At 43.6% G+C, this 24,309-nt stretch overlaps 1 protein-coding gene across 1 annotated transcript in view; it reads right to left on the reverse strand.

Annotated features, from left to right (window-relative positions):
• TTC34 (tetratricopeptide repeat domain 34) overlaps positions 1–24,309 on the reverse strand; it is a 221,094-nt gene that overhangs the window by 179,754 nt on the left and 17,031 nt on the right. Inside the window, exons 2-4 of the mRNA XM_073561693.1 lie at positions 22,611–24,284; positions 19,084–19,309; positions 6,893–7,085 (exon numbers count right to left, since the gene is read on the reverse strand). Of these exons, the coding sequence (XP_073417794.1) occupies positions 6,893–7,085; positions 19,084–19,309; positions 22,611–24,214 (2,023 nt within the window). The 5' untranslated portion in view covers positions 24,215–24,284. The remainder of the gene's footprint in view (positions 1–6,892; positions 7,086–19,083; positions 19,310–22,610; positions 24,285–24,309) is intronic.

The raw sequence follows: 24,309 nt of genomic DNA on the forward strand, positions 1-24,309 counted from the left end.
ACGTGTATAACCTAAATTCGCCTGTTGGAGGTGGCGTATCCAGCTGCACGTTTTATTATTTAAATTCGCCCCACTGGAGGCGGTGTATCCAGGGTCACGAGTGTCATCTAAATCCACTCTGCTGGAGGCGCTGTGGCCAGCCACGCGTGACCGTGACACTTGGTAGTGTGACAGGAGGCCTGGATAAAGGGACCTCACCTCACCTCGATTCACCTCAAACCTTGATTGAATGAGCAGAGAAGGCCCTAAGCTATTTCTTAGAAACTGAGGACAATGGGTAGAGGTCAGTAACAGAAGGAAGTGTCTGCAGCCTACAGAGGGAGACTTGCGGCCCAGCAAGAGCATGTAATGTGGCTCATGTTAGGGACTGGAGCGATAACTGCTATTAGAAGGAAAATGGGGTCAGAAGAAGGCCCCTACACATGCAGCTCTGACTCTGACGGTTAACGGATCGGTGTATCCTTCACATTATTGTTCAGTGTATTATACTGCCACAGTTCCTAGAGTGGTTTATGTCTCATATGCCAGATTGTGAATTCTGACAGACAGTGGTTATCTGTGTAAGACAAGTTAGGAATATATAGACAATGGCTAGCCTATTGGTTTTGCACTTCTAAGTGCGGTACCAACCGAGATCATTATTTTATAGGGCAATGGTTAAGACAACAGGTACAGAGTTATGGATAGCCAGTAACCATTATATCAAGTGAGGCAGCAAGAACTGTATTGTATTGGTTGCTATTGTCACCTGTTTACAAATTGCCATTTCAATGATTTGGCCCAGTCTTGCTAAAATTGTATATAGTTAATAAATAACTTGTTTACTGTACGACTGAGTCTGTGTTCTCTGTGCCACTGCATCCCTGCATCTGTTTACAAGAGCAATAATAATATATAAAATATACACTACTCAAAAATATAAAGGGAACACTAAGATACAGCATCCTAGATATCACTGCATAAAATATCCCAGTTGTAAATCTTCATCCATTGCATAGTGGAATGTGTTGAGAACAAAAAAAATATAAAACTGATCAATGTAAATCAAAATTAGTATCCCATGGCGTTCTCGATTTGAAATTACCGTATATTTAAAATCAAAGTGGAAAATCAAATTACAGGCTGATCCAACTTAATTGGAAATGCCTCAAGACAAGGAAATGATGCTCAGTAGTGTGTGTGGCCTCCACGTGCCTGAATGACCTCCCTATAATACTTGGGCATGCTCCTGAAAAGGCGGCGGATGTTGTCCTGAAGGATCTCCTCCCAGACCTGGATTAAAGCATCAGTTAAATCTTGGACAGCCTGTGGTGCAACATGGCGTTGGTGGATTGAATGAGACATGATGTCCCAAATCTACTTGATTGGACAAAAGTTTGGGGACTGGGCAGGCCAGTCCATAGCATCAATGCCTTCATCATGTAGAAACTGCTGACACATTTCAGTCACATGAGTCCTAGCATTGTCATGCATTGGAAAGAACCCAGGACCCACTGCTCCTGTATATGGTCTCACAATGCATCTGAGGATCTCATCCCGGTACCTAATGACAGCCAGGGTACCTCTGGCTAGCACATGGAAGGCTGTGCAGCCTTCCAAAGAAATGCCTCCCCACACCATTACTGACCCACAGTCAAGCTGGTCATGCTGCAGTGTTGTAAGCACAACATGCACTTGTGGACATCGGGCCCTCATACCACCCTCATGGAGTCTGTTTTGGAGGTCATTTTTTCAGGGCTCAGGCACTGCTCCTTCTGTTCCTCCTTGAACAAAGGAGGAGGTAGTGGTCCTGCTGCTGGGTTATTGCCCTTCTACGGCCCCCTCCACCTATCCTGGTGTACTGACCTGTCTCCTGCTATCTGCTCCATGCTCCATGCTCTGGACAATGTGCTGACAGACACAGCTACCCTTCTTGCCACAGGTCACACTGATGTGCATTACTGGATAAGCTCCACTAAATGAGCAACTTTTTTGGGTTGTAGACACTGCTTCATGCCACTGTACCTCTAGGTGTGAGTGCAAAAGTGACCAAAACAAAAGCTAAAAATGATGAGAACAGAGAAATTGTCTGTGGTCACCCCCTGCAAAACCACTGCTTTTTAGAGGTTGTCTTGCTAGTTGCCTATCTTTTCTACCTGTTGTCTGTTCCATGTGCACAACAGCAGGAGAAATTGATTCACAATCAGACAGGTTGAATTCACAGAATTGTAATTGGCTTGGCGTTACAGTGTGTTGTTTAAGTGTTCCCTTCATTTTTTTGAGGAGTGAATAGTAACATAATCTACCTATTTCTACAACAGACCTGTCAGTCTAGCTGAGCAACATGTCGAGAAGCTGGCAGGATCCAAAAAAGAACTGCAAAATTGTGGGTCTTTTTGCGCAATGTCACCACACTTGGAACTTTATTCCCATTTTACGATTTATTGAATAGTAAAATGAATGACTTCATTCAATACAGAGCTCGTCCTGCAAAAAAAACAGCCCTAATAGAGCTATGTTGACAGAAAAGTAAAATTTATGGCTCTTGAAAGAAGGGGAGGAAAAAGGGAAAGCGTGAAAATGGAACTCGCCATGCTGTGAAGGGGTTAAAGAGCATAATACTGCATAAAGAGATAAAATGCAAAAAATATCCTGTAAATATTCTGTGAGTCATCGTGGGTAATAGAGTCAGACATTTTTAAACTTTGTCCTCTACCGGAAAAGCTGGGTGACAGTCAATGGGAATGACAGTTGCCCTGAAGATGCCAATTGGCTGAATTACAATCCCAACTCTTTATATAATTACACATCTATTGCTGCTATATAACTCCAGAAACGACAGAATAAAAAGAGGCGGACCCAATGTCCTGGGGAAAAGCAACAATTTTGCGCCCCCTAACCTGTGGATCATTGGATCTCCCACAGATCATTCCTCCAGACCAATATTGAACCTCTGTTCCCCAAGCACATGTATTGATTTTTAGGAAAATACTGCTGTAATTATAATTTCCTCTTTGACACTCTATCATGTTTTTTGCCATTTACTGAAATCCAAAGCAACATTTTAAAATGAAGGTTATACTAACCCCAGCCATAGACCTCACCCTAAGCCTCTTTAACTTTAGGAATAGTGTGTAAAAATGTAAAAACAGCTCTTAGTAATGAATGAAGATGGTGCACTGTGCCCCTTAAAATATTTATACCCCATAAAATTTTGCATCAACGCCTGTGACCAATCCCACACTGTCAAAGAAGGAATTTTTATGGATTAAGCGTGCGCTGCGAGACCATCACTCCTCACAAGTTGTGTGCTTTATACATTTAATTCCCAACGCGTTTCAAAGTTAAAAACTTCTTCCTCAGGGGATGACATGTACAGACAGGTATAGACATCGCCGGTTTTATATATACACAGTTCAAAAATTGGCGCCAAGGGTCACGTGTTGCGAGGGAGACAAGAGTCAAAGTTCATCAGTATTGCAATGTCAAAGGTTATTAAAAACTTATTACTTCCAACAAAATTAATTCTTTTAATATATTTCCAGGTAATTAAATGAAGAAGAGGTGAAAAAGGAAGAAAAAAGAGGAAAGAAAAAAGAAAAAAAGAAAAAAGAAAAATGAACATATAGAGAACTTGAACAGAACCAGAAAAGCGGAGTCGGAAGAGAGCAATAGCCAGTGCATAGACCACCACTCTAAATGAACAGATTACGTGTCACAAAGAAAGAACGGAGGAAAAGGGAAGGAAGAAAAAAGTGAATGAACATCTTTGTGTGAAATATATAAATATTTATAGAAGTCTAAAAAAATATATATAATTAATAAATTTTAAAAACTTAGTAAAAACGAATTTATCAAAAACTTTATTGCATATAATAAAAATGTAAATAAAAAATGTGTCTAATCAATTAAAAACGCGATGGAAAATGGAACACTGAATAAAAACTGGCAAGTTTGTAAAAACAAGAATAAAGATGCGATCCTTCTTCTTTGAGTGCTCTGGGTGTCCTTCCTTCTCGGATTCGGTTCCCTCTTCTGCGTGCCACTGACTTCGTGACTGTCTATGGAAACATCTTTCTCCCAGCGTGCCCTCCTTTTCTCCACAATCTGTTACCAGACATACTTTTCTTATACCTGTTTTTTATGTGTACCTGACATGCATACATCTTTATTCTTGTTTTTACAAACTTGCCAGTTTTTATACAGTGTTCCATTTTCCATCGCGTTTTTAATTGATTAGACACATTTTTTATTTACATTTTTATTATATGCAATAAAGTTTTTGATAAATTCGTTTTTACTAAGTTTTTAAAATTTATTAATTATATATTTTTTTTTAGACTTCTATAAATATTTATATATTTCACACAAAGATGTTCATTCACTTTTTTCTTCCTTCCCTTTTCCTCCATTCTTTCTTTGTGACACGTAATCTGTTCATTTAGAGTGGTGGTCTATGCACTGGCTATTGCTCTCTTTCGATTCCGCTTTTCTGGTTCTGTTCAAGTTCTCTATATGTTCATTTTTCTTTTTTCTTTTTTTCTTTTTTCTTTCCTCTTTTTTCTTCCTTTTTCACCTCTTCTTCATTTAATTACCTGGAAATATATTAAAAGAATTAATTTTGTTGGAAGTAATAAGTTTTTAATAACCTTTGACATTGCAATACTGATGAATTTTGACTCTTGTCTCCCTCGCAACACGTGACCCTTGGCGCCAATTTTTGAACTGTGTATATATAAAACCGGCGATGTCTATACCTGTCTGTACATGTCATCCCCTGAGGAAGAAGTTTTTAACTTTGAAACGCGTTGGGAATTAAATGTATAAAGCACACAACTTGTGAGGAGTGATGGTCTGGCAGCGCACGCTTAATCCATAAAAATTCCTTCTTTGAATCTGATGATTTTATGGCCACGGCGTGGTCATTTGGATGTGCAGCAGGCTGACCTTGTTCCTTTATGTCTGATACTCTCCTGCACAGGGTGAGTATAACTAATTGTTTTATATTCTTATTTTCTCGGGTAAGACCCTATTGCGCTCTTTTTCTTTCAGTTTTCACAATCCCACACTGTGACACTCCACTCTATCTCCACTGATTTACAGTAATTTACATTAAGGGGATTGTCCAGCCTAAAATGAAAAGTTTGCATTGTCTACCCCGGAAACAGTGGTCAGGCATTGTCATGGTTTGCTCCGTTTGTGGGATTAGGCAGTTCAGAGGTTAATCTGGACAGCCTCATTCTGGGATTCTGGGAGGCTTCTTATAGCCTCACTGTGGGGTCATTGCTCATCACTTATACTATGACCCTTGGCCGAGTGTGTGTGACTCTGTTGTACCTGTGCCTGTGCTTTGTGCCCGTGCTACTTTATGCTTGTCTGGTTCTGATCTGGTACTGTCCCCGTTAAGAGTTCTGCCTGTCCCTCCTGTACTGCCCTGCCATCTCTGTGTATGACCCCCTGGCTACGTCCTGACTATTCTCTGCTTTCTCCTCTTGCACTGCCCTACAATCACTGTGTATGACCCCCTGGCTCCGTCATGACCATTCTCTGCTCGCCCCTCCTGTACTGCGCCGCCCTCTCCGTGTATGACCCCGTTTTGCCCGACCTAAGTTCCCCCTCCAGAGTCACCGCCAAATACCCCTGGGTCTGCTGTCTACCAGCTGTGTCCCGCGGTAGCCCCGCCCCCTCCTGTGACGCACAGTCACATGATTGCAGGTCCTTCTGCCTCCTGCTGCCTCAGTTTCCCCGCTCACGGCGGTGCTCAGGTCCCGTCTGCCTGAGCTCCCTCGCAACACCTGACCCCGGGCTCTCTCGCAGTGTGGGTGAGTCTCCCTGTTCTGCCGTGGCAGTTCGCTGGTGCTGACAGGGTCCTGATAGGTATGCGTTATGCATACTCCTGGACAGAACCCATCTACAAGTGTGTGGAGCGAGGCTGCCAATATCTAGTGGGCTGTCTAATGGGGTCAGCCTCGCTCCATACACTTGCATGGATCGAGGCCGCACCTACTAGACAGGTTCTGCCTAGGAGTATGCATACCTGACGGCTGTTCCCAGGGCAGACAATGGCGAATCCTCGCAGAACACAGTGCGTGCGCTGGGAGGACTCAAAAGTCTGCCGTCACATAAGGTGACGGCAGACTTATCATCTTAGACCTGAAAACCCCTTTAATGTATAGTGGAATCTCAATCAGCTGTTCAGTTTCCCAACAGCACAACCGCAGGTAAAAAGAAGTATTACAAAATTCTTACTAAAATGTTTCTGCTCTCCATGCAAGACACAGACAGTATTCCTGCAGAATGAGAAATGTTCTTTAGAATCCCCTTCTGATGCAACTAAATGATAAAGGTATTGAATGGCAGACCATTTATATGACAGATGAAAATGGTTTTATAAAGTAGACACTTCCTTTTTTTAAAGGTAATCTGTCATCAGGTTTTTGCCATCTAATTTGAAAGCAGTATAATGTAGAGAGAGAGATCCTGATTCCAGTGATGTGTCGCTTACAGGGCTGCTTGCTGTTTTGATAAAATCCCAATCAACAGGAAATTATCACTAGAGGACTAGTAAGCCTGCTTCCATGTAGTCCTCCATATTCATGATCTCTGTATAATGCCGCTCCAACCACTGATTGGCAGCTTTCTGCCTATGTACAGTGTACACAAAGCTGCCAATCAGTGGGGTAATACAGAGCTCAGCATTCAGAGAACTACTAGATCTGCAGCAGAGAAAGCATAGATTTTATAAATTACAGCAAGCAGACCAATAAGTGATACAACGCTGGAATCAGGGTATTTGCCCATATATCATGCTACTCTCAGACGGGGGAGAAAAAACCTGGTGACAGATTCCATTTCAGTTATTTTTTATTGACACTATAATTTAATTTTACAGCAAATAATAATTTTCATTCACCTGATGCAATAATAGCAAATGACAAGTAGGCGATGGCTCCCTTCAGATACTCATCTCCTTGCTGGCTCCGCAGAATGGTCATAGCCTTAGAGTGACAGTGATTCTGCATTAATTTCCGGTCGTCTTCCTTGAAAATGTCCATAATAGGGAGGAGGCAGGAAGTGTCGCCCAACTGGATAACTTTCTTTATCAGCTGAAAAAAGCAAAATAAGCAAAGATTATTTCTTGTGGACTCTTCAACATTACATAATATCCAAAATGACGGTGACTACAAACCCTGTAAGGAAGGGCATAGCTATGGAGATGAAGCAATCACAACTGGAGCCTACAGGCTTTCACAAGCCAATTGGCCACGTTAGAAACCTATGAGTATTTCAGATGATAAAAGCATTGTTTTATCAACAGGAGATTTTCAATACTAGTGCAACTAGCCCAGTAAGTGACACATCACTGGAATCAGGGTCTCTGTCTCTACATTATGCTGTGCTCGGCTCAGATTAGGTGGTAAAAGCCTGATAATGTCAGATTCCCTCTAATACATACTTATTACAATAACAAGCAGCAGAATAAATGATTAGATCTCGTCCAAGACTAGCTGAAATGAGAGTTTTTCTACACAGACTGCAGCATTTATTAGTCCCTTCTGGGTTTTTTTGGATGAAGTTCTCCCAGATGACTCAACGGATCCAAAGATTGCAAAGGAGCAGTAGTTCAGCCTTTTATTATTTGATTGACATCTGTTTGATTTCCATTTTTAGCAATGACAGATATTAAAGAAAACATCCACCATTGGGGTTTTTTGGGACAAAATACGAGCAATTTCTCATACAGCCATCTCGGTAGTTAGCATACTAGTAGAGATAAGATAAACTCAATTTACATGTCGGGACAGAAAAAAGAAGGGTTTAAAATAAAAAGCTTTTACTTATTTTTTTTAAAAAGTGCCAAGTGCTACATAGCTAAAAAGGAGCAACAAAAATTACTAGTTAGATGGTGCCACGAAAGGATCACCTCACCTCAGCCCCCATAGGGGTAACAAGTAGGGGTATTGTATCTTGGTGGAATAAATTTCCATCCTCTGAAGATCGAAAGATGGGTCAGTGAAAAAGTGGACGAAAGGGGAATCAATAGGTTTCACGCTCAGGTCCCCACTAACCGCTCCAAATGTAGCCTCAAAGGGCCGTAAACTATTAGGGTGTGTGCACACGTTGCGGATTCTGCTGCGGATCCGCAGCGGATTTGACCTGCGGATCCACAGCAGTTTCTGCTGCGTTGTACAGTACCATTTTAGTCTACGTAAAAAGAAAAACGCAGCATGTAACTTCTTGGGCGGATTCCGCAAAGGTTTGGCACCTGCTCCATTACCAGGTGTCAAACCGCAGGAGAAAACCGCAGGCTAATTTGCAGTAAATCCGCAGATAAACCGCAAGTCATTTGACCTGCGGATTTACCTGTGGATTTAGACAAATCTGCTAGGAAAAATCCGAAGCAGAATCCGCAACGTGTGCACAAACCCTTAACTCAGCTTCTATGACCTATTCATTGTGATCTTGTGGCATATACACTTGCTTCTCACAAAATTAGAATATCATCAAAAGGTTAATCTACTTCATTTCTTCAATACAAAAAGTGAAACTCATATATTATATAGAGTCATTACAAACAGAGTGATCTATTTCCTGTGTTTATTTCTGTTAATGTTGATTGTGGCTTACAGCCAATGAAAACCCAAAAGTCATTATCTCAGGAAATTAGAATACTTTATAACACCAGCTTGAAAAATGATTTTAAAATCCGAAATGTTGGCCTACTGAAATGTATGTTCAGTAAATGCACTCAATACTTGGTCGGGGCTCCTTTGGTATCATTTACTGCATCAATGCGGCGTGTCATGGAGCCTGTGGCACTGGTGAGGGGTTATGGAAGCCCAGGTTGCTTTGATAGCAGCCTTCAGCTTGTCTGCATTGTTGTGTCTGGTGTCTCTCATCTTCCTCTTGACAATACCCTATAGATTCTCTATGGGGTTAAGGTCAGGCGAGTTTGCTGACCAAACAAGCACAGTGACACTGTTGTTTGTAAACCAGGTATTGATACTTTTGGCAGTGTGGACAGTTGCCAAGTCCTGCTGGAGAATGACATTTCCATCTCTTAAATGCTTGTCGGCAGAGGGAAGCATTAAGTGCTCTAACATTTCCTGGTAGACGGCTGTACTGACTTTGGTCTTGATAAAACACCATGGACCTACACCAGCAGATAACATGGCTCTGTAAGGGGGTGAAGAGGAAGAAGTGCCAGAAGGACGTTACCGCTCCTGCTCCATGTCCGGAACCACATAGCCGGGCAGCAGAGTTGCCGGGGAAAAGACTTGGTGACCTGGACCGACTGCACCATGTGACTGTAAGGGGCAGTGGGGGGAAGAGAAGGGGCGGTGGACCGGAAGTTGAGCAGGCTGAGGACGCGAAAGCAGAGCGCGCCAGAGACAGAGAAGTCCGCGTCACATAGAGAGCAGGCTGCAGCACCAAGAAGCTCCAGGAGTGAGAGAACTCCCCATCAGAGGACTGGGACTGAAGGACGGGTGATAGAAAGCGCTGTCTGTGAGTACATGGACTCAGTAGCCGCCGTGACCAGAGGAGGCTTTTCCCCTGACAGTGCAGAGACAGTGACCCGAGCGTGCAGCCCCGTTGCCCACGGTGACAGGCCAGAGCCCCGGAGAGTGACAGAGAGACTTTCCAGTGTACGCAGCATCGTTCCTGCTGAGAGATTGTTAGTGTATTATACAGAGACTTAGAGCAGGGGAGACTCAGGTCCACAGCATCTTCCTGCTTTAACCCCGGAGTTCCCTATTTCAGCCAGAGGCGAGACTACAGAGACTTCTAGTGTCGCTGTTGATGGTGCCAACGTGGGAGAAAGAGACCCTGCAATCAAGCTTTCATCTGACTGATAATTTACAAGAATTTCCGTTTAACCATTTCAACTCTGCATAACTGTTTCATAGTTTTCTCCCTATCTATTTTGCCATTTTACCGTTGACCTTGTCACTTTTAACCCCCACTGCTTCTCCCTGTGTGCAGAGTTTGTCCCCTGTAATTAAACCCTTTAACTCTTGATCTGTCTCTGATCCGTGGTGACATCCACAGTACCTGCAGATTATTACAGCTCCCCAACCATCACTGATTGTGGATACTTCACACTGTACCTTGGAAATCAAGGTCCCAGAGTCTGGAGGAAGAGTGGAGAGACAAACAATCCAAGCTGCTTGAGGTTTAGTGTGAAGTTTCCACAATCAGTGATTGTTTGGGGAGCCATGTCATCTGCTGGTGTACATCCACTGTGTTTTTTCAAGACCAAAGTCAGCGCAGCCATCTACCAGCTTTCCCTCTGCTGACAAGTATCTTGGAGATTGAAATTTCATTCTCCAGCAGGACTTGGCACCTGTCCACACTGCCAAAAGTACCAATGCCTGGTTTAAAAACAACAGTATCACTGTGCTTGATTGGCCAGCAAACTCACCTGACATTAACCCCATAGAGAATCTATGGATTTTCAAGAGGAAGATGAGAGACACCAGACCCAACAATGCAGACAAGCAGAAGGCTGCTATCAAAGCAACCTGGGCTTCCATAACCCCTCAGCAGTGCCACAGGCTGATCACCTCCATGCCACTGCACATTGATGCAGTAATTGATGCAAATGGAGCCCTGACCAAGTATTGAGTGCATTTACTCAACATACATTTCAGTAGGCCAACATTTCAGCTTGTAAAACAATTTTTTCAAGCTGGTGTTATAAAGTATTCTAAGTTACTGAGATAATGACTTTTGGGTTTCCACTGGCTGTAAGCCATAATCATCAACATTAACATAAATAAACACTTGAAATAGATCACTTTGTTTGTAATAACTCTATATACCAAATTTTGGGGGAAAATAGGGGTGCATCTTATAGTCGGAATATACTTGTCAAATACTGTGGCGGAGGTCCCAGTCCAACGCTGCATGCTCAGACGCGGCGCATGCTCAGATTCAGATCTCGGCACCGAGATCTCGTTTATTTATTTTTTTTATTTTTTTACATAGTGCCATTAATTCCACAGCGCTTTACAGAGTTTATCATCGCTGTCCCCCCTGATGGGGCTCACAATATAGATTCCCTATCGGTATGTCTTTGGAATGTGGGAGGAAACCAGAGTACTGGGAGGAAACCCACGCAAACACTGGGAGAACATACAAACTCCTTGCAGATGTTGCCCTTGGTGGGATTTAAACCCAGAACCCCAGCGCTGCAAGACTGCAGTGCCAACCACTGAGCCACCGTGTCGCCCCATCTCATTGCCAAGATCTGAATCTGAGCATGTGCCGCCCCCATCGGCCATTTTCCTGGAGGCCACCGCATCGCAGCAATGGATCTGCAGGGGGGGCCGGACTTTCTCCAAATGCCGGCGGAGCCCTGTCGCACCACGGAGCACCACCACCGAACCTGTTGCAAAATGCTGGCAGAACCCCGCTGCACCAACGCTGAAACTGTCACAATATATCAGCAGAACCACAGGGAACCCCAGAGCACCACTGCCGATCCAACCTGGGATGGGATTTACCGGAGGCCATTGCACCAACCTGGACTACCGAACCACCCCTGTGACCACGCTCCCCTGTGACCACTCCTCCACCTGTGCCGATTCTCCCCCGGTAAGCTGAATTCGTACTGTAAGACGGACCCCCATTTGACACATTTTTTTCCCTATTTTCCTTCTGAAAATTTGGGGTGAGTCTTATGGTCCGATGCGTCTTATAGTCCAAAAAATACGTTACTATATTAGTTTCACTTTTTGTATTGAAGAAATGAAATATATTTACTTTTTGATGATATTCTAATTTTGGGAGAAGCACTTGTAAAGTATATAGCATCTGTGGTGGTTATCAATCACTATTATACAGATAATGAGCTACCGCACATATAATTATAGTCGTCAAATAAATTTGACTAGCAATACAGATATCCAATATGGATTAGGCATACTATAATATTTTTTGTGGTAGTCAAATCAGCTAAAAAAAATATAGCATTACATTCTTTTTTTCCCCAGTAAATGCTTAAAGTGTAGCAATCTAACATTTGAGATAAGATCGCCACCTGGTGGCTACAACAGACAATTGAGAAGTCTGAGTTTGATGCAGACAGATAAGTGGTCTGTGCTAAATAAAATAAGAATCGGAGTCTTTGCAATTATAATAGAAAAAATTCTGCACTGCACAAACCACACATATGTGTATTAGCACTCTTATAATGTAATGTGTAAAGATAGACACACCAAAAGCAGTGTCGAGGCAACATGTAGGCGAGATCTCAAAGTGTTAGTAAAAGAAGACAAGGTTTGCCAGGCTATGGCATAGGTACCGCACAAAGGTGGACTGTAGACAGTGGAAAGGCAACGGAAATGGAGAAGCCTGGTCATGTATGTCATTTAAAGGAAATAAACGAGTAAAATAAAATAAAAAAAATGTCATACAAGCACTGTGCCACCAATTATAACTGCTAAACCTGTGCCTCTGCTCAACACAGAACAAGCAATTACTGGGTCATGTACCTTTAACCGAATTTTTTGATAGGCGGAATCACAAAAAAAGTCAACTAACACATTACAATTTCCACCTTTAATGTTACCTATAATCTGTACAAATCTATTAAAAAGTAAAAATAATCTCTTTGATTGGAAAAATATAAGAACTAAAATAATGTGGTTGCATAAATATGTACATCCTTAAACTAATATTTTGCAGAAGTATTCTTCGAATTTATGGCAGCATTCTGTCTTTTTGGTTAGGAGTCTATCAACATGGCACATCTAGAATTGGTAATCTTTTGCCCACTCTTCCTTGTAGTATTGCTCCAAATCTGTCAGTTTCTGAGGGCATCTCCTGCGTAAAACACCCTCTTCAGGTCACCCACAGATCTAACATTGAATTCAGGTCTGGACTCTTTCTAGGTCATTCTAAAACTTTGACATTCTGGTGCAGACATTCTTTTTTTGATTTGGACGCGTGAATAGGGTTGTGGTCATGCTGAAAGTTAAATTCCTCTTCATATTAAGCTTTTAAACAGAGGCCTGTAGGATGTTGTCAAAATTGACTGATAGTTGGAGCTGTTCATAATACCCCCTCACTTTGATTAAAGCCCCAGTTCCAGCTAACTAACAACAGCCCCAAGGTATAATGCTGCATCCATCATGCTTTATTGTGGGTATGGTGTTCTTTTGGGGCTGCAATGGTGGCTTTGTGTCAAACATACCTTTTAGAACTATGGCCAAAATGTTTAACCCTGGTCTCATCAGTCCATAACATATTTTCCCCACATGCTTTTGCTATACTTGAAGTATAGCTTTGGCATAAAAAAAAAATCCAGGCTTGGATGTTTTTCTTTGTAAGGAAAATCTACCAACTTACCACTGTGAGGCAGTGAAGGGAATCATATATGAGGATCGTTACATGTTCCTCAGGATGTGCATAGAAACATGCTGAACCCGCTGGAGAGAGTTGTAATGAAAGCCACAGCTGTGGTTACAATGCAAAATAAAAGTGAGTGTGGACTTGGTCAAGCTATTTGACCAAGTCAGGTTTAGGAAACCCTGACATGGGTTGTTATTTTCGGAGAGATCTGAAGAAAGGATCTCTCCCTCTAGTCTGGGTCCTGGAAGTGGCCCATGTTCACGAATCCCATTTAAACATTCAGGTAATGGTTGGCTGTGTCAGTGTTTGGTTTTGCAAGCATCAGAGCAGGAGGTTCTGTGTGAGATTGAGCACAAACCAGAGTCAGAGACTAAAGCAAAGCCATTACCGCACCCATGTGGTGTACGGTGGTACAGTCACCCACACAATGGCCTGATACGGTCTGATACGGTTGCTCCAGCAGCAAAACGAATGATAACGTGTGGATTTATTTTCGGAACTTGGCAAATACAGACATTTAAGTTCAACTTTCTTGGGTCACTGCCTCATTACCGCACGAAGAAAAAAGCATGTCTGTGATTAAGCTGGCTGCACTACAACTCAGACACTCAAACAAGATGGAGGAATTCCTGAAACATTTGGTCGTCTCCCATAGGCAGCAGCAGTTTCAGCAGCAGCAACAACAGCAGCAAACAACCGGATTCTACAACAGATTGTGGCCCTCGTGTCTAGTCCATCCTGAGGCCTTGAACAAAGTCAGGTCTGCGCTGAGGAAGACGAGTCTGGAGGACAACCTGGAAGTCTTTCTCACCATGTTTGAAAAAACAGCGGAGCCGGGGATTTTGCCGATCTCCCAATTGGCTGAAGTTCTGGCCTCTTTCCTGATTGGAGACGCCCAGAAAGCCTATTTTGACCTCACCTGGGTGGATGCCCTGGTCTATTGGAAACAAAAAAGGAGAGATCCTTGCCAAGATGGGGGTTAAAACTTATGTCCAGGCACAAAGAGTACACCAGTGGCCATTATTGGAGGCTCGATCCGCTAGGTCTCAGGCATATGACTTGTTGCATTTAGGGTAGTTAAAAAAAATGGCTCAAGCCTGAGACCTTGAGTCCAACCTAGAAGGTAGAGAGGGTAGTAGACAACAGGTTGGTGGGAACTCTGTCGGTAGCCATACAGCACTTAGTGGGGCAAAGGGAACCCGGGCAACCTATATCAGGTGGATAGCCTGAGCTACAAGTGTATGGGTTCGTTTGAAACATCTGACTGCACTCAGATGTCATCTAAATGCAGTCCGATTATTGTGGACACAGACAAGGGAGAAGATGGAGAAATTAAGTTCTCCATCTTCTTTGTAAGTATGATACGATTCTCTCATGCAAGAGAATCTAATCACACTACGGTGACACTTCGCCCAAACCCTAAGGCTAAGTGCCCACGTTGCAGAAATGCTTCAGAAATGTCCGCAGCATTTCTGCAACTCCCTGCCACGGGTAAAACGCATGCGGAATTTGCATAGGTTTTCCTGCAAAACACAAGCGTTTTGCACATGTTTTTAGCTTGCAGAAGGCTTGCGCTTTCCAAGCGATTTGAAGCATCACTTGGAAAGTGATTGACAGCTTGGTCACACCTGTCAAGCATAGTGCTTGACAAATGTGACCAACTGTTTACGACTGATGCTGCCTATGCAGCATCAGTAGTAAAAGGATGTTACAAATAATAAAAAAAATAAAAAATAGGGATATACTCACCTTCTGGCGGCCCCCGGAGTCATCCTGTCCCTCAGCGACGCTGCCGGCGAATGCCGTTCCCGGGGATGACTTAGCATCACAAGAGACTGCTACGTCATCAGAGGTCATTCACGCAAGGCATACCTGGGAACGAAAGATGACGGCAGCGTGGCTGAGAGGCGGGAAGGACTCCGGGGGCCGCCAGAAGGTGAGTATATCCCTATTTTTTATTTTAATTCTATTTTTTACAGGGATATGGTACCCAGGGCTTGGAGGACAGTCTCCTCTCCTCCAGACCCTGGGTACCATCCGCACATGAAGCGCTCACTTTACACATGGTGGGCATAGCCACATGCATAAAGTGAGCGCTTCAATGCAATCCTATGGCGGCGGAATCACCGCAATTCCGCAGAAATAATGAACATGCTGCGGATTTTACTGCTATGCGATTCTGCAGTGGTAAGATCCTCAGCATTAGCACAGCAACTGCGGAATCCCATAGGATTTTTGCTGCGGCAAAAACGTAAAAAAAGCAACGTGGGCACATAGCCTAACAGAGACATTGACATTAGAACAATTGGCCCGGTTCTCTTGCATAAGAGCTTTGATGGCCATGTGAAAGTACGCTAAGGCTAGACATACACTTTAGATGACACTCAGATGCCCATTTAACATATACCCATTATAATCTATGAAGCTATTGTAAAGGGGTTAAGTAAAAATGTTCTTTGTTGTATTTATTACTCTTTGCTAACTGGTACTGCTACATGTTCACATGTATTATTGCACGTATGACATGGTATTGCTACCCTTTCTGGGAATTACCATTGTTTTGCCTTCACGTTTTACTGTATTATTGCGTTTACTTGCATATAGTTGTGATAATGTTTATTGCACTTCATGTTTGCCATTTACAGTATAGGGAAAGCATAGTGCTCAGTATTGGACACTAGAGGGGGGCACTGTAGTGTATTGGATTCATTGTAGGTAGGATAAGGTTAAGTGTAGGAGGGGCTGCTGGGAGTTAAAGTTAAAGAAAGGAAGTTAGTTCAGAAGGGGCCAGGTTGCGCGATGTGTCCACATGGGCTATAGGCCCAGGACGGCTTGGCAGCCACGCAACGTTAAGCAGCGACAGCCCACATTATCCACAGTCACTGGACATCAATACAGTGGACCAGTACAGTAGATGGAAGATGTGGTGACTTATAGCCTGGGCGGACGCCTTAAGGGCGGGAGTCGGTTGGAGTGAGGAACAGAAGGAAGTTGAAGCTTCGCAGGGAACGGTACAGATGGGTCGGATGCTTTACCAGAGGCAACCAAACCGTTTTCAAGTTTGGGGATAAACAGGCAGAAGGAATTGTCATCATGGCGAGGTTAGGCCAGGAAGAAACTGGGAAACAGTCTAAGAGAGCCCAGTCCAGACGTGTGCCCTATAGAAGCGTCAGCAGAGTAGGGAGAGCTGAGGAAGCAAGTGAAGTTGAATGTGTATCCCGTGATGTGCCCACTGTGGATATAATGTGTGAATTTCTAACTGATGAAAACGTTCAAGTTATTCTGAACTGTGTCTCAATTATTGAGAGTCGCCTCGGAGGAGAGCCAATGTTGCTTGGGAAGTGCCCAGGAGAACGTGAACCTGGAGGAGCAGGTACGCTGAACAGTGAAACACAATTTCCTGTGAGGGAAGGTCAGGACACTGATGCTTTAGTGTTTCTGGCCACGACTATAGCCCTGGCCTCCCCTTACACTATGCACAGTATGTCTGTCTTTTTATGCATCATGTTTCTGCAAGATACCATCCATATGCAATCTTTCTTTTTTTTTTTTTTTTTTTTTAGAAAAGATCCGCTCTAAATTTCTCTTAGAAAATGCTTAAAGAATTCTGCGCATTCATTTCTATTGGAAATTCACTTTGTTTTTCATATAATAGTTTTGCATGTTACTTCTTTGAAGCTTCTCCAGATTCAAATTCGCTCCAACTAAGCCTTGTCCAATCAAAACTGTGCCAAAAACAAGTTTTCCAGAACTTTTCAAAACTTTTTGATGAAATGCTTAAAAGAAAAAAAAAAAACTAAAAAAATCTACTATTTCCTGAAGAGATTTCAATTTGAAAATCTCATCATTTATGAAGGCCTCAAAAAACCTGTGTAAAAAGAAAAAAAAAAAAACTTTGCGCGAAAATGGCCTCACTGTTCTACTTTTTTCAGACTTCAATGGCCTTTGCCGTGCTGATTTCTATGACGATGTGGGAAATATGCATATAAATAAATGAATAAAAAAATTAGGAAAAAATAACACACTGTAGGACATAAGGGGACAGAGCAGGGGCGTAACAAACAGACCCGTGCAGGAGGGGAGCCCACCATCGCCAGCACCTATTTCAGCTGGATGTACATCCGAGGAAGCACATTCAGCTGAAGTGTATCGTGGTACAGAGACCCACCGGTTCCCTGCACTGTAATACACACCTCCAGCCAATTAGAGGCCAGCAGCAGACATTGATATACCCGTCATGAGTGGAGCATGGCAGTGGCATCATGTGTCACCCATGGATGGCAGACTGAAATCAGCTGCAGGCTACAGAAGAAGACGCTGTTTGTCATGGGAGTGGAGGAAGATGAGAAGAATCATTTATTTTTCTTTAATCTGTTGGAAAAGAACATAATGGACTTTATACAAGGAAGGGGCTGGAATGAGGATCATTATACCAGGATGGGGGTTACGACACCAGGAAGGAGCCCAGGATGGTGGTCATTTTACCAGGATGGGGTTATGATACCTGGAAGGAGCCAAAGATGGAAGCGATTACACCAGTAAGAGACCCAGGATGTGAGTTATTATGCCAGCATGGGTTCATTATACTAGGAAGGGGCCCATGATGGTGGCATTATACCAGGAAAGGGTCTAGGATGAGGGACATTATTACAGGAAGGTGCCTAGATGGGGACAGTAATAAATGGAGGGCAAGCATGTATGTCTTTAAAGGATCTACAACACTACAAAGGTCCATACATCTGACAAACATAGAGGTGGGGGCCCAGATCTATATTTTACATCAGGGCTCATGGGATTCTAGTAATGCCACCGGAACACAGCATGGCACTGGAATACTCTCCTTTGTCAATCTTGTATCTCTGTGTCATGTTGGACCTTTCAGACACTGCACCAGGGGCGGAAATACCATTGGAGCCCAAGTGGTAAGGGGGCATACTTTCACCCCCAAAGTAGCAATTGGCTTCTCTCAGAGACAGATTATAGGACTTCAAAGGGACCGTATACTGTTTTTTGCTCAGAGTACCTCTTCTGTCTCTATCCGCCACAAGTCTGTTCTATAGTTGAGTATCCCACGTATAACAGTACTAAGAGAACTCAGCAATGACATGACAGGGGGTGAGGTATCTCCCTGCGCTTGGGTCATGTACTGTATGTGTCGCTGGTAAGTTCTCAGACATTTCACATCACAATATCACAGTTCATTAAATCCAACATGCAGCAGCTCAGAAAATCTGGAATTCCAGCACTTATTTGTAACCTTAATTTGTATGATAATTGGAAGATTGAAAGAACAGAAGATCTGGGGAAATGAGATTCTTCTAGTTTAAATGTTATAATGAAATTTTATGCTAGTATTTTATTTTGAACTGTCTTATATTTTCTATCTTTCCGTAAACAGTTTTCTCTACTTTTCTAAGACAAAGGAATAACTCGTGAAATTGGATGATAGGAAAATAAATCCTCTTAATTTCGTACTAGATGAATTGTCTAATAATAACAATTCTTTCAGAAGAATAATGTAATAGAACCATGCTGACACCTGATGGTAAAAAGCTAGGCGTGCATACCTACATAACGGTGTTGAGAGGAATAACTGTTGGACAAATGTAAAATATATGGTTTGCTTTTGTTTAAAGAGAATGTAGTTTTTTTTTAAAAAAATAAATAAAAACTATCTCTTTAATAAGGATTTTACGCTAAATACATAATTTTTTCATTTATGTCAATGTATTTTTTTCCATGCAATACCTGATTTCCATCATAAATGAAACCTTTTTTGAACTGTAGCAACGCCAATCTGGCCAGGACTGGAGATCTTTGAGAACTACTGTTCACGGCCAATGAAAGCATCTTATGAGCTTCTTCAATGCGGTCCATTTGGTAGAGGGCATCCGTGCACAGTATCCGACACACGTCATCAGAGGGATCCAACATCATTAGAAGACTGGCCAGCTGATGCACGCCCGAGACATCACTGGTGAGGGATAGTCAAAATGAATATGAGAATGAATATCCTTTTTAGTAGCAACTATATATCATATGAACATATACATTTAAAAAAGTCAACAACATAAGTCCTGCAAAGCTTCACACCTCCTTAAAGAATTGGGCTTAAAGCAAATCTGTCGATTCATCCTGCCCGTACCTGACTGCATTGTAGACAAATATACTTTTCTCTGAAATGCTCTCCTGTTCCAGAGAAAATGTAGTTTGAAGATCCGGTTGGGGACCACAGAAAGAGATGAGGCTAGTCCAGCTTTTCTCAGCACCGCTGTAGGTGTCTGACAGGTCTCTTGCTTTGGAAGATCACCTGGAGTGGTACTGAGAGAAGCCAACTGAGTGCGGCACCGGACTGGTCTCTACCCTGGCTACGGTTAGTTGTGACACCCCAGAGTCCGGTTGTCACAGTGATATTGCCTCCCTCTAAGTGGTAAAGTCATGCTTGGAGGCAGAAAGGGACCCCCATGCCAGGCAGCATAGATTTAATCTCAATTTCCTGCTGCAGGTCAGAAAAGGGAGATGCCTTATAAATTCTAGCCAGCAGAGGGGGTTGGTGAGTCAGCTAGAGGTGAGCTGAGGGAGTTGTCATGGAAACAAAGCAGCTGTGAGGAGAAATGACAGTTAAACGTGAGGTAAAAAGATCTTTCTGGAAGATCCTGTCAGATGAAGACAGGGAGCTAATCTGAGAGGAGCTCAATAGGCAGAGCTGATCTTTGAAGAAGGAAAGGACAAGAGCAGAGACTGAGAGACTCTAGGGAAGCTAAAATACTGCATATAGCAGACCCCTGAGCGAAGCGCTAGTAGGGAGAAAAGGGACGTCAGAGTCTTAGGCTGACAGGAGCTGTACGCCCTGATAGCCGAATCTGAAAGTACAGGCGATTGTAAATTCCTGTGCACATTGAACACCTGAGGGCACGTCAGCGGATAAGGAGCCCGGGGCCGACGGTGAAGAGAACGGTACTCGTGGAATAGGCTCACGCTGACAGCCGTACAGGTTAGTTTAACCATCACGAATAGAGGGTCGCAGCATAGTTATATACAGCGGAGACCCACACGCATAGCGCTGAAAAGAAGGTCCTAAATCCCCACCTGGCAAGGTGGTTCCCCTGAATGCCTCCAGGCGAGCCGGACTCATTCCATCACCCATATGTGGTACTCTAGACTGCAACCAATTACCAGTAAAAGGTAAAGAAACTGCACCTCTCTGTGTCTTTCTCTCAATTCTCTGCACCCCAACGTTCACAGCCATTTTTACTATTTAAAATCTTTGCCCTGGGACTACAGCCCTACCTGTGGAGGGCTACAATATCATAGCTGCACCCAACATCCATCCCAGAGAAGCAACACCGCAGTGCTGGTCACCTCTGACCGGAATACCACAGGTGGCGTCACGCATTTCACCATCTAATAACTTTATTTTCATTTTTACCACATAAATACTACACAACTTTCCCCTACTTTATTACTGGATGCCTCTGGGCCATGGACCAGGTCACCGCCGCCGTGACACCTTCCCCCATTGAAGTCTACGGGCCCGGTACCGAGTACCCCCAGGCCCCGCGGGGGCGCTCCAAACAGGCAGCTTCACCAGCAATCAGCACCAGCAAGGACGCTGGTCTCTAAGGTAAATATCAGGTTACTAAGCGGCGCGTCACTTAGTTACCCGATGTGTACCTTAGAAACCTGCGTGCTCGCGCCTGGAGATGCCAGCACGCAGGTTTCTAAGGTACACATCGGGTAACTAAGTGACGTGTAACCCGATAATTACCTTAGAGACCAGCTCCCAGCACCTGCTTAGAGCACTGGGAGTTCGCTGATCGTTGGCTCCCGCTGCCACATGCAGCGATGCGTGTTGACCAGCAATCAAAAAATGGCCCAGGCCAATCGAACACGATCAGCGATACCCGGCGGGGGAGGCCAGTTGCTGATCCCCGTCACACACAGCGATCTCGCTGGCAAGATCGCTGTGGCGTCACAAAATCAGCGATCTCGCTAGTGAGATCGCTGTGTGTGACGGGGCCTTTAGTCTGCTCTTTTCTGTTATCAGCTATTTAAGGGTTGGGAAGAGCCTTAGGGTACCGGTACACTTAGCGATGCACCAGCGATCCCGACAACGATATGGATCGCTGGTGCATCGCTAAGTGATCGCTAGTGAGCTGCCACATAGGCAGATTTAATCAGCGACATAGCAGGGGTCGGGGGTCACTACTTACCTGTCAGATGCGGCGATCCTGACGTCCTCCCGCCCGCGTCCACGCGCTGCTCGTCGGCGCCACAGGAAGCCCGTCAGGAAGCGCCCGACGAGAAATGGTCCAGGACTTTCTCGCGCGATCAGCGATAACCAGCGGGGGAGCCGGTCGGAGGTAAGTATCAGACATAGCGATATCGCTAGCAATATGGCTGTAACGTCACAAAACCAGTGACGTTACAGCGATATTGCTAGCGATATCGCTTAGTGTAATGGGGGCTTTACACTAGTGTTTTTTTTAAAGGGATGGAGGATAATGACATTTAAATTGCAAATTGCCTCTTCAGAGAGGAAGTGGTTTTGATTTCTTTAGCGCCATCTGTTGGAAGAAGCAATCCTGCAAATCACTATTGACCCTTTAACGAGCCTTAAAATGCGACTTAGGACAGAGGTCAATTCAGAACCATAAGTGACACTAATTGCCACAGTTAACTTGAATGCTGCAATACCAGACACAGCCTTAGGCCGGGGTCACACTTGCGAGAAACTCGCACGAGTCTCGCACTTCAATATCCAGCACTGCCACTGGCACTCGGGACCGGAGTGTGAGGCTATATGTATTTTTATGCAGCAGAGCTCTCCGGTCCCGAGTGCCGGCGGCAGTGCCGGGTATTGAGGTGTGAGACTTGTGCGAGTTTCTAGCAAGTGTGACCACAGCCTTAAGAAAAGAGGAGCACTGTTTTTTAAAAAAAAAAAACCTGTCTCGTACTGTACAACTCCATTCAATAGCATGAAATTGAATTGATTCAATTGATTGCCATGTCAATCATCATCACATCACCAGGTCAAACCACTTATCTCTGTTAGACATAACTAGTTCTTGGCTGCACATTGAATGATTATATACATAGGTGTAACTTGAAGCTTTGTGACCCAGTCCATGTGCCATTTATAATAATGGTATTTTCTTATGTGGCAAAGAAGGCTTTGACCTCATCTTCAGGAACTGCAAACTGGATGCTGCTGCTACCCCCTGCACCCTCTAAGGTTATTAACTGGAAATTAAATAACAGTTAAGTATGTTTACCATTCTTGTGAGGCGTTGTCATCCTGCTCCACTTTCTTATTTTTGCTCATAAGTCCTTGTTCATTAGTACTAGAAAATGTTCTGTGCAGCATCTTCTCACCTTCTTCCTGTAGGACTTTGTAAAGAAGGCCTCTTTGGTTCCAGGGCACATAGGTCTTAATAGTCAGTAAGGTCTCATCTAATTTTAGCTTGCAGGCAGTAACATAGTCAAGAGCTGTCAGAAAGCAACTTCCACTTATCATCCGGATCAATCCTCTCCCACAAAGAGCCCTCACACAACTAGAAGGATGCGGTGAGTCGTCTTCTATAATCTTCTGAAAGTCTTTCAAGGCTTGTTGATGTTCATTACTGTGGAAGTGACAGAAGCCTTGTAGAACATATAAGGTGTTTTGATAAGTCTTCTTCTCAGAGTTGATCAACTGGTTGCAAATATCCAGACAGGTCCGGAAATCTCCAGAAAGAAGTTTGCAGTCTGCTAGACGTACGTTCATTTCTCGTCTACTTTCATTAGAGCATTGGATTAAAAACTCCAGAGCCTGAATTATTGGTAAGAGAAGTTCTGTACCAGCATCTGATCTGAGCTCTGGCCGAGAACGTATGGCTTCTCTGAAGTCTCCAAAATCCATTTCAATGCAAGTCCTGGACCGTTCCATCACTCTAGCGATGTCTGGACTGGAGAAGATCTCCATAAACCGTTTTCTGGCGTGACTAGGGCTGATTCTGAAAGCTTCTGCTAAGTCCTGCACCATTTCTTTAGTACGGCAGCCTAAAGAGTAGTATGCCGCCGCTCGATCAACCAACAACAAAGAAATCTTTTCTTCCTTAAGTTTAGTATCCAACGATAAGGCCTCGATGGCCCTGGAATATACAGCTATACACTCTTCAAACTTACATTCCTCAAATAAATAAGCAGCTTGAGTTTTACATATCTGGAGGTCGTCAGGAGACAAGGCGGCTAGAAAACTATAACAGTCATGAAGTAAGACTTTCATGTTGTCCTCGGTATTATTGTTCTCGTAAGAGGAGATATATTTCTGGAAGGCACTGATGATTTGGGGCAGGTGGTCTCTTTGCTTAGTGCATATGTATTGCCTAGCTTTCTCATTGTACTTTGCAAAAACTTGTACATAGTCAACAACTCCATTTCTTGAATGAGTCTGAGACAAGATCCATGCAAGCCCTCTGGTGAGCAGAAGTTCTAGAGAGTGATGTGGATTAGTATTCAGTAAAGCGTTACATCTCATTACCACATCCTCATAACGTCCACTTTTAATGAAAGTACCCATTTTGAATAGGGTAGCAGCAAAATTATTTGGATAGAGCATGGAAAGAAAGACTGCCGCTATTCCTGGGTTCAGAGAGACAATGGCCATACCGTCACATTTTATTTTTGGTATTTCGCTTTCTCCTAGACACCAATTCTCCAAAGTTGTAATTACAGAATGATACTGTCCGTCATCCAGAGACTTTACTCTTTGCAGGGCAATGGGTGCATTACAGCTAAACGCTGCCATATAGAATGCCGAGGCTAAGAATTGTTCATCATTAAGAAGATGCTGGTAGGCTTCACGGCACAATCGACTGGGGACATCTTGGCCAGACATCTTTTCTCCTTGGTGGCTACTCAGGTGTTTTGAAATGGGTTTTTAGCATCTTCATCTTCTGCTACAGTATCTAATTCCAAAAAAAAGGAAAATGT

Source organism: Dendrobates tinctorius, unplaced genomic scaffold (assembly GCF_039654945.1).
Source record: "Dendrobates tinctorius isolate UK_male_01 unplaced genomic scaffold, ASM3965494v1 ptg000326l, whole genome shotgun sequence".
Lineage (NCBI taxonomy): Eukaryota > Metazoa > Chordata > Amphibia > Anura > Dendrobatidae > Dendrobates > Dendrobates tinctorius.